This window comes from Salmo salar, chromosome ssa19 (assembly GCF_905237065.1).
Source record: "Salmo salar chromosome ssa19, Ssal_v3.1, whole genome shotgun sequence".
NCBI lineage: Eukaryota > Metazoa > Chordata > Actinopteri > Salmoniformes > Salmonidae > Salmo > Salmo salar.
The window spans coordinates 15,343,125-15,357,276 of record NC_059460.1 but is presented as its reverse complement, the minus strand read 5'-3'; the positions used below and the strand labels follow the sequence as shown (position 1 = coordinate 15,357,276).

Sequence of the window (14,152 nt, the reverse complement as noted above, 5' to 3'; positions counted from 1 at the left end):
GTAGGATCAGCTGGATATGAAAGTATTCAACAGAGGGATTTGTTCTGCGTTCGCCTCCCAATGACGGCCTACTAAACCCTCCCCTAACCCAGGCGACACTGGCCCAATTTTTCACCGCCTCAACCTAGACTGTATCTCTGGTCTTCTAGTTTAACATTTTGTATTTTCTTTATTTAACTAGGCAAGTCAGTTAAGAACAAATTCTTATTTTACAATGACGGCCTACCCCGGCCAAACCCTCTCCTAACCTGGGCGACGCTGGCCCAATTTTGCACCGCCCTATGGGACTCCCGATCACGGCCGGTTGTGATACAGCCCGGGATTGAACCAGGGTCCGTAGTGACGCCTCTAGCCTTACGCTTCGAACACACCGCCAGCGTCCATGTGCAAAATAGCACGCAGCATCATCTGAATATGTACACAACAAAAGTTCAACACTCACCTTCTGCTGCCATTTCTGTCAAGCCGTCGACAAATACAGTCTGACGCATATGTTCGATAAACCCAACGTAGGCACCACACAGAACACACTGCAACTGCCTTTGCAAACGCAATGCTGCAAGGCAAACGCAGCGTTTCATTGGAAATGAATGTAATTCTGATGTACTGAAATGTAATGACGCTGTTGGTGTGATCGAAGAGTTAGACCGCTGTGCCACTCGAGAGCCCAGAAGTTAGCTACAGTACATAGAGCAATGGACAAGGCTAGTTCAACTGTGCCATCTAAGAACATATCTGGTACAGTACAAACCAAAACTACGGGTTTCAATGCATAGATAATGTTTAAGTGCATAAATAGCTTTGAAATGGGCCGATACTCTACTACAATACCAGTCCCCAGTCACAGACAGACAAAATGAATGCCTCAAGCCCGTCATAGTAATTGATCTGATTCTGGGTTAATAGAACCAACTAGACACACAGACATTAACTAGAATGACCTGACTGGGTTGTTCCAGAAACAAAGACTTCAAAATAAAACTGCCCTCTATAAGAGGACTAAAATTAGCCTTACCATCCACACACAGGAAATCTTTCAAAGTCTCCGCTCTTTTAAAACAGAAAAACATATTACAAGAGAGAGCGAGACACAGAGAGAAATAGAAAGTGTGTGTGAGGTTTTATAGTAAAGATGGGCTCAGCAGTGAACAGACAGTAGAGGTAACTCAAAGCAGACATTGACAGCTCCAGGGCTTGTCAGACAGGGCTGTGCTGTTGTTGTGAGTGTTATTTCATGCTGTTAGCTCTGGTCTCTGGGTAGCTCCCACCAAACTAACTCCCTATTGCTGCCCTATACTTACCAATAACTGGGTTAACTTGCTAACTAGCAAAGAATATCAACAAAATGTGCACACTCGCGGCACTGATCTGAAAAGCAGATTCACTTGTGGGTGATTGAAAGACCTCTCGTGGGCTACACCCTCCAATAGAATCCTACTCCGTTGCACTCTGGCTCTGCCTACAACAAAATCACACACTCAGTCTTGCAAAGTTAGATTTGTTTTGGTTTGTTGCATTGAAAAGGGGCTGATATAATGTTTATTCGATCACAGGAAAAAAAACGTTGATCTGTATTGTGCAAACTAATGGGGCGAACTCAGTGAAGTTTAATCTCCTCTTGCGTCTCTGTGTGGGCTGGCGTTTCTTCTGTTTGCCAGTCCTGGAGGAAGTGTGTGGCTTAGAGAGAACATTGGCTCACACCAATGGCCAAGTCTTACAGGTCTGTATCACCTCCCTCCTCCAGCTCTCCATCCTTGTGTCTGAGTCTGGCGCTGAGGGAGTCTGGGACATAGACAGCTGGGGTCGGAGCCTAGAGGTCGACCGATTAATCGGAATGGCCGATTAATTAGGGCCGATTTCAAGTTTTCATAACAAATCGGTATTTTTGGCCACCAATTTGCCGATTTACACTTTTTTTTTTACACCTTTATTTAAAATTAATACACAAGTATATATTTTTTAACCTGCATATTTAGTTAATATTGCCTGCTAACATGAAATTGTGTCACTGCTCTTGCGTTCATTGCCTGGCTCGTTGTGAACTAATTTGCCAGAATTTGATGTAATTATGACATACCATTGAAGGTTGTGCAATGTAACAGGAATATTTAGACTTAGGGTTGCCACCCATTAGATAAAATACGGAACGGTTCCGTATTTCACTGAAAAAAATAAACGTTTTGTTTTCGAGATGATAGTTTCTGGATTCGACCATATTAAATGACCTAAGGCTCGTATTTCTGTGTGTTTTTATAATTAAGTCTATGATTTGATAGAGCAGTCTGACTGAGCGGTGGTAGGCAGCAGCAGGCTCGTAAGCATTCATTCAAACAGCACTTTCGTGCGTTTGCCAACAGCTCTTCACAATGCTTAAAGCATTGCGCTGTTTATGACTTCAAGCCTGTCAACTTCCAAGATTAGGCTGGTGTAACCAATGTGAAATGGCTAGCTAGTTAGCCGGGTGCACGCTAATAGCGTTTCAAACGTCACTCGTTCTGAAACTTGGAGTAGTTGTTCCCCTTGCTCTGCATGGGTAACGCTGCATCGAGGGTGGCTGTTGTCGATGTGTTCCTGGTTCGAGCCCAGGTAGGAGCGAGGAGAGGGACGAAAGCTATACTGTTACACTGGCAATACTAAAGTGCCTATAAGAACATCCAATAGTCAAAGGTATATGAAATACAAATCGTATAGAGAAATAGTCCTATAATTCCTATAATAACTACAACCTAAAACTTCTTACCTGGAAATATTGAAGACTCATGTTAAAAGGAACCACCAGCTTTCATATGTTCCCATGTTCTGAGCAAGGCACTTAAACGTTAGCTTTCTTACACGGCACATATATTGCACTTTTACTTTCTTCTCCAACACTTTGTTTTTGCATTATTTAAACCAAATTGAACATGTTTCATTATTTATCTGAGGCTAAATTGATTTTATTTATGTATTATATTAAGTTAAAATAAGTGTTCATTCAGTATTGTTGTAATTGTCATTATTACAACAAAAAATAATATATTTTAAAAATAAATAAAACAAAATAAATAATACCAATCATAATTAAAAAAATTAAAAAAAAGAAATGAATGAAAAAAAAAATTATAATAAAAAATTATAATCGGCCGATTAATCGGTATCGGTTTTTCCCCCCTGGGGTCACCCAATAATCGGTATCGGCATTGAAAAATCATAATCGGTCGACCTCTACTAGACGCAACAGAAAGGTACTGTACACCGGCGGTAGAGGAACGGACGCCCTCCCTCAGGTCTATAAAAGTGAGTGGGTCTCGGCTGGAGGATTGCGTTGACGTGGCAGTCCAGCAACTCAATGGACAGAACAAGAAAAGAGGGAAGGAGAGGAGAGGAGGGAGAGGACAGAGGATCCACGCATCCCCCGCTCTGTCCCTAATGAGAAGTAAAGGTTTGAGGGCCCAGAAGAGAGCAGGGCAGGGCGAGGGTCCAACAACACCATGATACAGCCACAAGACCAGCGGGAGAGGGAGACACAGACAGTCACACGCATGAAAGTCCTTAATACACACACACACACACACACACACACACACACACACCATTCTCTCCTCTTAGAGCCCTCTCCCTCAGTAGGTCAGAGTCAGTGAGTCCACTACTGCTATAGGTGGAGGGGTGTTTGTAGATTAGACTACTTACTACTTGTAGGTCTCGGAGCGGACGTATTCAAACACATGGGAGACTCCCAGCTGGAACTGGTCTGCAATGGGGGTCACCCACGGGTTGTTCTCAGCCTTGAACACCTGCTTAGGCCCAGTCAGATCCAGGTTACCTGAAGAGAAAGAGGGAGGGAGAGGGGATGAACAGAGAGAGATTAGGAGATTTAGAGTGATATAGAAATGTGTCAGGGAGGAAAGAAGGGAGGGAGAAGAGGTCAACGGGTGGAGAGATGAAGGTGTGGGGAGAAGAGGAGTGAGGAAAGAGGGAGAGAAAGGGCGAAAGAGTGAACAACGTTCTGACAACATTGTGGCGCGGGCGACGGGTCACAGTGCCAATGTGGTCGGTGGTAGCACCTCAGAGACCAATTAACACATATCTGATTAGCCCAGCACCGAGAGAGCTGTCTGGGCCTAAAACCTAAAACCCCAAGGTCCCCCCCCAACCTCAACCCAACGTTACGCCTGGTCAGAGGAAGCCAACACCAGCAGCCCCATGCTAGCTAGTCAGTTAGGGTTGTTCAGCTGTTCATCTATAATAGTACAGAATCTACAGTTTCACTGCTCTTCTTACTCAACTTCTTGCTTTCAGCTTTGTCTGGGATTTTTTTGTGAGAACGAACTAGGGTTGAATTCAGAGACTGAATGATTTGATGGTTTTACAGTATGGTTAAACTGTAATAATCTGCCTGAAATACACTTTTTTAGATTTATATTACATACATTTGAAACCTCATCTCCCTTATTTTTCCTCTTTTCCTTCCCACCGCTCCATCATCCCTCTCCCCTGGTTACAGGATGAGGTAGGTGTTAGTCCTTCTTCTCTCCAGTGTGGTCTTGACAGCTACAATGCCTGATCTTCTATCCCCAAACGTGCACTTCTCCTGTGCACTTGGCTGCTCCTTGTTAGATGGGCCACTCCCTCTTCATCTCCTTCTCCCCTCTTTTCCTCTGCTCCATCTCTGGAGCACCCCGTCCCTCAGTCGCTCCCTCCGCCTGTGCCTCCCTCCGTCCCTCTAACATTCTCTCTTCCGCCACATCATTTCCCTCCCCCATCTTCCATCCTCTCTTTTGGCTGGTGGTGTAGCTGTGGCTCTAACAAGGCCAGAGCAGTGAGACACTGGGATTAGGGAGCCGTGACAGGAAGATTCTAATCAGCTCTACACAGAGAGTGAGAGAAAAAGGAGACCATCTCTCCCTCCCTCTTCTCTCCCTCCTGAACTCTCTCTCTTCCGAGTTTAGGTCTTAGCTGAAGACATTCCCTTTTTTGTTTTTAACTAACTGATGAAAATATTTCCTTCGTATTGTACTGGAAGGTGTTTCAGTTCTGTAAAGTGAGCTGGGTTGAGCTGCAGGACCTCCAGTGGCGAGGGTCCACACATTGTACTCTACAGGCTGTCAGAGAGAGGGTTGACCCCTGGTGACCTCTGTGGGGGTTCATGGGTTTGTGGATCTGTGAAGCATGCGGTCTGGGGCACACACACAGTGGGACGGTGAGGGCAGTGGGGCGACGCTGGGAGAGGCCAGCCAACCAGAGGAGCAGTCAACTACACCTGCGCCCACATACAGTGACTGTGTGTGGTCTGTGTACAATAGTGTGTTCGTGTGGTCAGTCTTACCCAGTTCAGGGGGCAGCACAGTGAGCCTGTTGCCCTGAATGTGGAGCTCTTTGAGCTGGGCCAGGTCTCCTATCTCTTTAGGCAGAGAGATGAGGTCATTATCCCTCAGACTCAGCTATGGAGAGGAGGATAGGGGGAGAGAAGGGGGGGGGGTAATGAGAGAGACATAGAGGGAGAGATGAAGGACGAGAGAGAAAGACAAAGGGAGTAAGAGGATACAGAGAGAAAAAATAGGGATTTATACATTCTGTATAAAATCAAATCACATTTTATTGGTCACATGCACGTGCTTAGCAGATGTTATTGTGGGTGTAGCGAAATGTTCCTAGCTCCGACAGCGCAGTAATATCTAACAAGTAATATCTAACAAATTACACAACATATACCCAGTACACATAAATCTAAGTAAAGGAATGGAATTAAGAATATATAAATATATGGACGAGCAATGTCAGAGCAGCACAGACTAAGATACAGTAGAATAGAATACAGTATACACATTTGTACTGTTTGCACAGCAGACATTCATCCACATCCAGTTGAAGTTGGAAGTTTACATACACCTTACCAAATACATTTAAACTCAGTTTCACAATTCCTGACATTTAATCCTAGTAAATATTCCCTGTTTTAGGTCAGTTAGGATCACCACTTTATTTTAAGAATGTGAAATGTCAGAATAATAGTAGAGAGAATGATTTATTTCCGCTTTTATTTCTTTCATCACATTCCCAGTGGGTCAGAAGTTTGAATACACTCAGTTAGTATTTGGTAGCATTGCCTTTAAATTGTTTAACTTGGGTCAAATGTTTCGGGTAGCCTTCCACAAGCTTCCTACAATAAGTTGGGTGAATTTTGGCCCATTCCTCCTGACAGAGCTGGTGTAACTGAGTCAGGTTTGTAGGCCTCCTTGCTCGCAATCGCTTTTTCAGTTCTGCCCACAAATTTTCTATAGGATTGAGGTCAGGGCTTTGTGATGGCCACTCCAATACCGTGACTTTGTTGTCCTTAAGCCATTTTGCCACAACTTTGGAAGTATGCTTGGGGTCATTGTCCATTTGGAAGACCCCTTTGTGACCAAGCTTTAACTTCCTGACTGATGTCTTGAGATGTTGCTTCAATATATCCACATAATTTTCCATCCTCATGATGCCATCTATTTTGTGAAGTGGACCAGTCCCTCCTGCAGCAAAGCACCCCCACAACATGATGCTGCCTTCCCCCGTGCTTCACGGTTGGGATGGTGTTCTTCAGCTTGCAAGCCTCCCCCTTTTTCCTCCAAACATAACGATGGTCATTACAGCCAAACAGTTCTATTTTTGTTTCATCAGACCAGAGGACATTTCTCCAAAAAGTACAATCTTTGTCCCCATGTGCAGTTGCAAACCGTAGTCTGGCTTTTTTAATGGGGGTTTTGGAGCAGTGGCTTCTTCCTTGCTGAGTGGCCTTACAGGTTATAATGATATAGGACTCATTTTACTGTGGATGTAGATACCTTCGTACCCGTTTCCTCCAGCATCTTCACAAGGTCTTTTGCTGTTGTTCTGGGATTGATTTGCACTTTTCGCACCAAAGTACGTGCATCTCTAAGAGACAGAACGTGTCTCCTTCCTGAGCAGTATGACGGCTACGTGGTCCCATGGTGTTTATACTTGCGTGCTATTGTTTACACAGATGAACGTGGTACCTTCAGGCGTTTGGAAATTGCTCCCAAGGATGAACCAGACTTGTGGAGGTCTACAATATTTTTTCTGAGGTCTTGGCTTTCTTTTGATTTTCCCATGATGTCAAGCAAAGAGGCACTGAGTTTGAAGGTAGGCCTTGAAATACATCCACAGGTACACCTCCAATTGACTCAAATTATGTCAATTAGCCTATCAGAAGCTTCTAAAGCCCTGACATAATTTTCTGGAATTTTCCACGCTGTTTAAAGGCACAGTCAACTTACTGTATGTAAACTTCTGACCCACTGGAATTGTGATAATGAATTATAAGTGAAATACTCTGTCTAAACAATTGTTGGAAAAATTACTTGTGTCCTGCACAAAGTAGATGTCCTAACCGACTTGCCAAAACTATAGTTTGTTCACAAGAAATGTGTGGAGTTTTTGAAAAGAAAAAACAAGTTATAATGACTCCAACCTAAGTGTATGTAAACTTCCGCCTTCAACTGTATACTAAACAATGATTTCCCGACTACAATCAGAATAAAAAACCTTGAGACGTCACAATAGGAGAAACACATATTCCATTTGAAGTCCTTATTGTGGGGAACCGTCCCTCCTGTATTAAGGCAGTTCTAGGTGACAGAAAATACACGGAACCAACCAAGCAATACGAAGGAGAGAAAGGAGACCACTGATTTTCAGAGGGAGATATTTAGATAAATGACTCACAATCTGCAGCTTGCCCAGCTTGCCGATGTCTGGAGGAAGCATCTCAAAGTCGTTGTCACTGAGATAGAGTGCACGCAGGGTAGCTGCAATTTACACAGGAGTTGGTTAGTGTGTGTGTGCACTGGACTTTCAGTCCTAACCAGGCCGAAGCGTGATCAATAAGACCAGTCACGGCTGATTAATAACCGTTTGCAAGCTCTGGGCAGCTGACACACACATGGGTCAAACATAGATTTACTGCTGCTTGTCTAGTCAGGGGGGGGGTCTATATAAAGAAACACACATACTGACAGCAGCTCACACTGCCTCTCATTCTCTCTCACACATGCACACACAAAACACCCACACTGAGACACACACCCAAACAGAGACACACACCCAAACAGAGACACCCCCCTCCCCCCACAAAACACACCCACCCACACAGAGACACCCACACAGAGACACCCACACACAGAGACACACACACCCCCACACAGAGACACACACCCACACACACAGAGACAGACTAGACCAAAAGGGTAATCTTCAGATTCACTGACACTATTCTTCCATCAGGGATTTGGGGAGACATCCAGACAGACAGGCATACTTCCTGGTATGTCACTGTAAGGGAAGCAGATCCTTTGGAGCAAAGTAAAATACCAAAAATAGCCACATACAGGCTTCTAATAGTAACAATGAAAGCGCATATCCTCCTCCTTGTATCTCTGATTGTCTTTAATCATATGCACCTCATTCATTAATCAGTGGCTGTTTAATTTGGGCAGGGAACTAGTAGCGATCTGTGTGTGTGTGTGTGTGTGTGTGTGTGTCTGGGCATCGTAGCCTCCTCCAGCTTTGATAGATGGAGTAGGGAGGAGAGGAGGTAGTGTGCGAGGCGAGGGGGGGGGGGGGGGTGGGTATAAGATTAAAATGGAGCTGATTGCTGTGTGAATAGTGCTTTCATTATGTCATCATCTGTATTAAAATAACAGGCCAATAGTAGAGCTAGCACAGCAGCCTCGGAGAGAGACAGTCAGAGACATGGAGACCATCTCTCTCTCTGTCTGTCCTCTTCCTTCCTTCCTTCCTTCCTTCCTGACTCTCCCCTTCCTTCCTAACTCTCCCCTTCTCTCCTTCCTTCCCAACTCTCTCCTTCCTTCCTTCCCAACTCTCTCCTTCCTTCCCCCCCTTTCTCCTTCCTTCCCTCCCCTCCTCTCTCTCCTTCCTTACCCCCTCTCTCTCCTTCCTAACTCTCTCCTTCCTTCCTTCCTTCCTAACTCACTCTCTCCTTCCTTCCTTCCTTCCTAACTCTCTCTCTCTCCTTCCTTCCTTCCTAACTCTCTCTCTCCTTCCTTCCTTCCTTCCTAACTCTCTCCTTCCTTCCTTCCTAACTCTCTCCTTCCTTCCTTCCTAACTCTCTCCTTCCTTCCTTCCTAACTCTCTCCTTCCTTCCTTCCTAACTCTCTCCTTCCTTCCTTCCTAACTCTCTCCTTCCTTCCTTCCTAACTCTCTCCTTCCTTCCTTCCTAACTCTCTCCTTCCTTCCTTCCTAACTCTCTCCTTCCTTCCTTCCTAACTCTCTCCTTCCTTCCTTCCTAACTCTCTCCTTCCTTCCTTCCTAACTCTCTCCTTCCTTCCTTCCTTCCTTCCTTCCTTCCTTCCTTCCTTCCTTCCTTCCTTCCTTCCTTCCTTCCTTCCTTCCTTCCTAACTCTCTCCTTCCTTCCTTCCTTCCTTCCTAACTCTCTCCTTCCTTCCTTCCTAACTCTCTCCTTCCTTCCTTCCTTACGCTCTCCTAACTCTCTCCTTCCTTCCTAACTCTCTCCTTCCTTCCTAACTCTCTCCTTCCTTCCTAACTCTCTCCTTCCTTCCTAACTCTCTCCTTCCTTCCTTCCTTCCTAACTCTCACCTTCCTTCCTTCCTTCCTTCCTAACTCTGCCTTCCTTCCTTCCTTCCTTCCTCTCTCCTTCCTTCCTTCCTTCCTCTCTCCTTCCTTCCTTCCTTCCTTCCTTACTCTCTCCTTCCTTCCTTCCTTCCTTCCTTACTCTCTCCTTCCTAACTCTCTCCTTCCTTCCTTCCTAACTCTCCTTCCTTCCTTCCTAACTCTCTCCTTCCTTCCTTCCTTCCTAACTCTCTCCTTCCTTCCTTCCTTCCTAACTCTCTCCTTCCTTCCTTCCTAACTCTCTCTCCTTCCTTCCTTCCTAACTCTCTCTCCTTCCTTCCTTCCTTCCTTCCTTCCTTCCTTCCTAACTCTCCTTCCTTCCTTCCTAACTTCCTTCCTTCCTTCCTTCCTAACTTCCTTCCTAACTTCCTTCCTAACTCTCTCCTTCCTTCCTAACTTCCTTCCTAACTCTCTCCTTCCTTCCTAACTCTCTCCTTCCTTCCTTCCTCTCCTTCCTTCCTAACTCTCTCCTTCCTTCCTTCCTTCCTAACTCTCTCCTTCCTTCCTAACTCTCTCCTTCCTTCCTTCCTTCCTTCCTAACTCTCTCTCCTTCCTTCCTTCCTAACTCTCTCCTTCCTTCCTTCCTAACTCTCTCTCCTTCCTTCCTTCCTTCCTTACTCTCTCTCTCCTTCCTTCCTTCCTAACTCTCTCCTTCCTTCCTTCCTTCCTAACTCTCTCCTTCCTTCTATCCTTCCTAACTCTCTCCTTCCTTCCTTCCTTCCTAACTCTCTCCTTCCTTCCTAACTCTCTCCTTCCTTCCTTCCTAACTCTCTCTCCTTCCTTCCTAACTCTCTCTCCTTCCTTCCTTCCTTCCTAACTCTCTCCTTCCTTCCTTCCTTCCTAACTCTTCTCTCTCCTTCCTTCCTTCCTTCCTTCCTTCCTAACTCTCCTCCTTCCTTCCTTCCTTCCTTCCTTCCTTCCTAACTCTCTCCTTCCTTCCTTCCTTCCTTCCTAACTCTCTCCTTCCTTCCTTCCTTCCTTCCTAACTTCCTTCCTTCCTTAACTTCCTTCCTAACTCTCTCCTTCCTTCCTTCCTTCCTTCCTTCCTAACTCTCTCCTTCCTTCCTTCCTAACTCTCTCCTTCCTTCCTTCCTTCCTAACTCTCTCCTTCCTTCCTTCCTAACTCTCTCCTTCCTTCCTACCTTCCTTCCTAACTCTCTCCTTCCTTCCTTCCTTCCTTCCTAACTCTCCTTCCTTCCTTCCTAACTCTCTCCTTCCTTCCTTCCTAACTCTCTCCTTCCTTCCTCTCTCCTTCCTTCCTTCCTCCTCTCCTTCCTTCCTTCCTAACTCTCTCCTTCCTTCCTTCCTAACTCTCCCCTTCCTTCCTTCCTAACTCTCCCTTCCTTCCTTCCTAACTCTCTCCTTCCTTCCTTCCTTCCTTCCTAACTCTCTCCTTCCTTCCTTCCTACTCTCTCCTTCCTTCCTTCCTTCCTTCCTTCCTAACTCTCCTTCCTTCCTTCCTTCCTTCCTAACTCTCCTTCCTTCCTTCCTAACTCTCTCCTTCCTTCCTTCCTTCCTTCCTAACTCTCTCCTTCCTTCCTTCCTTCCTTCCTAACTCTCTCCTTCCTTCCTTCCTTCCTTCCTAACTCTCTCCTTCCTTCCTTCCTTCCTTCCTAACTCTCTCCTTCCTTCCTTCCTAACTCTCTCCTTCCTTCCTTCCTTCCTTCCTTCCTAACTCTCTCCTTCCTTCCTTCCTTCCTTCCTTCCTTCCTCTCTCCTTCCTTCCTTCCTTCCTTCCTAACTCTCTCCTTCCTTCCTTCCTTCCTAACTCTCTCCTTCCTTCCTAACTCTCTCTCCTTCCTTCCTTCCTTCCTAACTCTCTCTCTTCCTTCCTTCCTTCCTAACTCTCTCCTTCCTTCCTTCCTAACTCTCTCCTTCCTTCCTTCCTAACTCTCTCCTTCCTTCCTTCCTAACTCTCTCCTTCCTTCCTTCCTAACTCTCCTTCCTTCCTTCCTTCCTTCCTTCCTAACTCTCCTCCTTCCTTCCTTCCTAACACTCTCCTTCCTTCCTTCCTTCCTAACTCTCTCCTTCCTTCCTTACTCTCTCCTTCCTTCCTTCCTTCCTAACTCTCTCTCCTTCCTTCCTTCCTTCCTAACTCTCTCCTTCCTTCCTTCCTTCCTAACTCTCTCCTTCCTTCCTTCCTAACTCTCTCCTTCCTTCCTTCCTAACTCTCTCCTTCCTTCCTTCCTAACTCTCTCCTTCCTTCCTTCCTAACTCTCTCCTTCCTTCCTTCCTAACTCTCTCCTTCCTTCCTTCCTACTCTCCTCCTCTCCTTCCTTCCTTCCTTCCTAACTCTCTCCTTCCTTCCTTCCTTCCTAACTCTCTCCTTCCTTCCTTCCTTCCTAACTCTCTCCTTCCTTCCTTACTACTCTCTCCTTCCTTCCTTCCTTCCTAACTCTCTCCTTCCTTCCTTCCTTCCTAACTCTCTCCTTCCTTCCTTCCTAACTCTCTCCTTCCTTCCTTCCTAACTCTCTCCTTCCTTCCTTCTCCTTCCTTCCTTCCTCTCCCTTCCTTCCTTCCCTCTCTCCTTCCTTCCTTCCTAACTCTCTCCTTCCTTCCTTCCTAACTCTCTCCTTCCTTCCTTCCTAACTCTCTCCTTCCTTCCTTCCTTCCTAACTCTCTCCTTCCTTCCTTCCTTCCTAACTCTCTCCTTCCTTCCTTCCTTCCTAACTCTCTCCTTCCTTCCTTCCTTCCTAACTCTCTCCTTCCTTCCTTCCTTCCTAACTCTCTCCTTCCTTCCTTCCTTCCTAACTCTCTCCTTCCTTCCTTCCTAACTCCCTTCCTTCCTTCCTAACTCTCTCCTTCCTTCCTTCCTAACTCTCTCCTTCCTTCCTTCCTTCCTAACTCTCTCCTTCCTTCCTTCCTAACTCTCTCCTTCCTTCCTTCCTTCCTAACTCTCTTCCTTCCTTCCTTCCTAACTCTCTCCTTCCTTCCTTCCTTCCTAACTCTCTCCTTCCTTCCTTCCTTCCTAACTCTCTCCTTCCTTCCTTCCTTCCTAACTCTCTCCTTCCTTCCTTCCTAACTCTCTCCTTCCTTCCTTCCTAATCCTCTCCTTCCTTCCTTCCTTCCTTCCTAACTCTCCTTCCTTCCTTCCTTCCTTCCTAACTCTCTCCTTCCTTCCTTCCTAACTCTCTCCTTCCTTCCTTCCTTCCTAACTCTCTCCTTCCTTCCTAACTCTCTCCTTCCTAACTCTCTCCTTACTTCCTAACTCTCTCCTTCCTTCCTTACTTCCTAACTCTCTCCTTCCTTCCTAACTCTCTCCTTCCTTCCTTACTTCCTAACTCTCTCCTTCCTTCCTTACTTCCTAACTCTCTCCTTCCTTCCTTACTTCCTAACTCTCTCCTTCCTTCCTTACTTCCTATCACTCTCCTTCCTTCCTTACTTCCTAACTCTCTCCTTCCTTCCTTCCTAACTCTCTCCTTCCTTCCTTCCTTCCTATCACTCTCCTTCCTTCCTTCCTTCCTAACTCTCTCCTTCCTTCCTTCCTAACTCTCTCCTTCCTTCCTTCCTTCCTAACTCTCTCCTTCCTTCCTTCCTTCCTTCCTAACTCTCTCCTTCCTTCCTTCCTTCCTTCCTTCCTTCCTAACTCTCTCCTTCCTTCCTTCCTAACTCTCTCCTTCCTTCCTTCCTTCCTAACTCTCTCCTTCCTTCCTAACTCTCTCCTTCCTAACTCTCTCCTTACTTCCTAACTCTCTCCTTCCTTCCTAACTCTCTCCTTCCTTCCTAACTCTCTCCTTCCTTCCTTACTTCCTAACTCTCTCCTTCCTTCCTTACTTCCTAACTCTCTCCTTCCTTCCTTACTTCCTAACTCTCTCCTTCCTTCCTTACTTCCTATCACTCTCCTTCCTTCCTTACTTCCTAACACTCTCCTTCCTTCCTTACTTCCTAACTCTCTCCTTCCTTCCTTCCTAACTCTCTCTCTCCTTCCTTCCTTCCTTCCTTCCTTCCTCTCTCCTTCCTTCCTCTCTCCTTCCTTCCTTCCTTCCTTCCTAACCTCTCCTTCCTTCCTTCCTAACTCTCTCCTTCCTTCCTTCCTTCCTTCCTAACTCTCTCCTTCCTTCCTTCCTTCCTTCCTAACTCTCTCCTTCCTTCCTTCCTTCCTTCCTAACTCTCTCCTTCCTAACTCTCTCCTTCCTTCCTTCCTAACTCTCTCCTTCCTTCCTTCCTTCCTTCCTAACTCTCTCCTTCCTTCCTTCCTTCCTAACTCTCTCCTTCCTTCCTACCTCTCTCCTTCCTTCCTTCCTAACTCTCTCCTTCCTTCCTTCCTTCCTTCCTAACTCTCTCCTTCCTTCCTTCCATCCTTCCTTCCTAACTCTCTCCTTCCTTCCTTCCATCCTTCCTTCCTAACTCTCTCCTTCCTTCCTTCCATCCTAACTCTCTCCTTCCTTCCTTCCTAACTCTCTCCTTCCTAACTCTCTCCTTCCTTCCTTCCTTCCTAACTCTCTCCTTCCTTCCTTTCTCTCCTTCCTTCCTTCCTTCCTAACTCTCTCCTTCCTTCCTTCCTTCCTAACTCTCTCCCTTCCTTCC

At 45.9% G+C, this 14,152-nt stretch overlaps 1 protein-coding gene across 2 annotated transcripts in view; it reads right to left on the bottom strand.

The window, feature by feature from the left end:
* Nucleotides 1-14,152, bottom strand: part of rsu1 (Ras suppressor protein 1) — a 43,867-nt gene that overhangs the window by 14,119 nt on the left and 15,596 nt on the right. For both annotated transcript variants that reach the window (XM_014157417.2, XM_014157418.2), the window contains exons 6-8: nt 7,702-7,784; nt 5,306-5,420; nt 3,670-3,802 (exon numbers count right to left, since the gene is read on the bottom strand). In XM_014157417.2, coding sequence (XP_014012892.1) covers nt 3,670-3,802; nt 5,306-5,420; nt 7,702-7,784 — 331 coding nt within the window. The remainder of the gene's footprint in view (nt 1-3,669; nt 3,803-5,305; nt 5,421-7,701; nt 7,785-14,152) is intronic.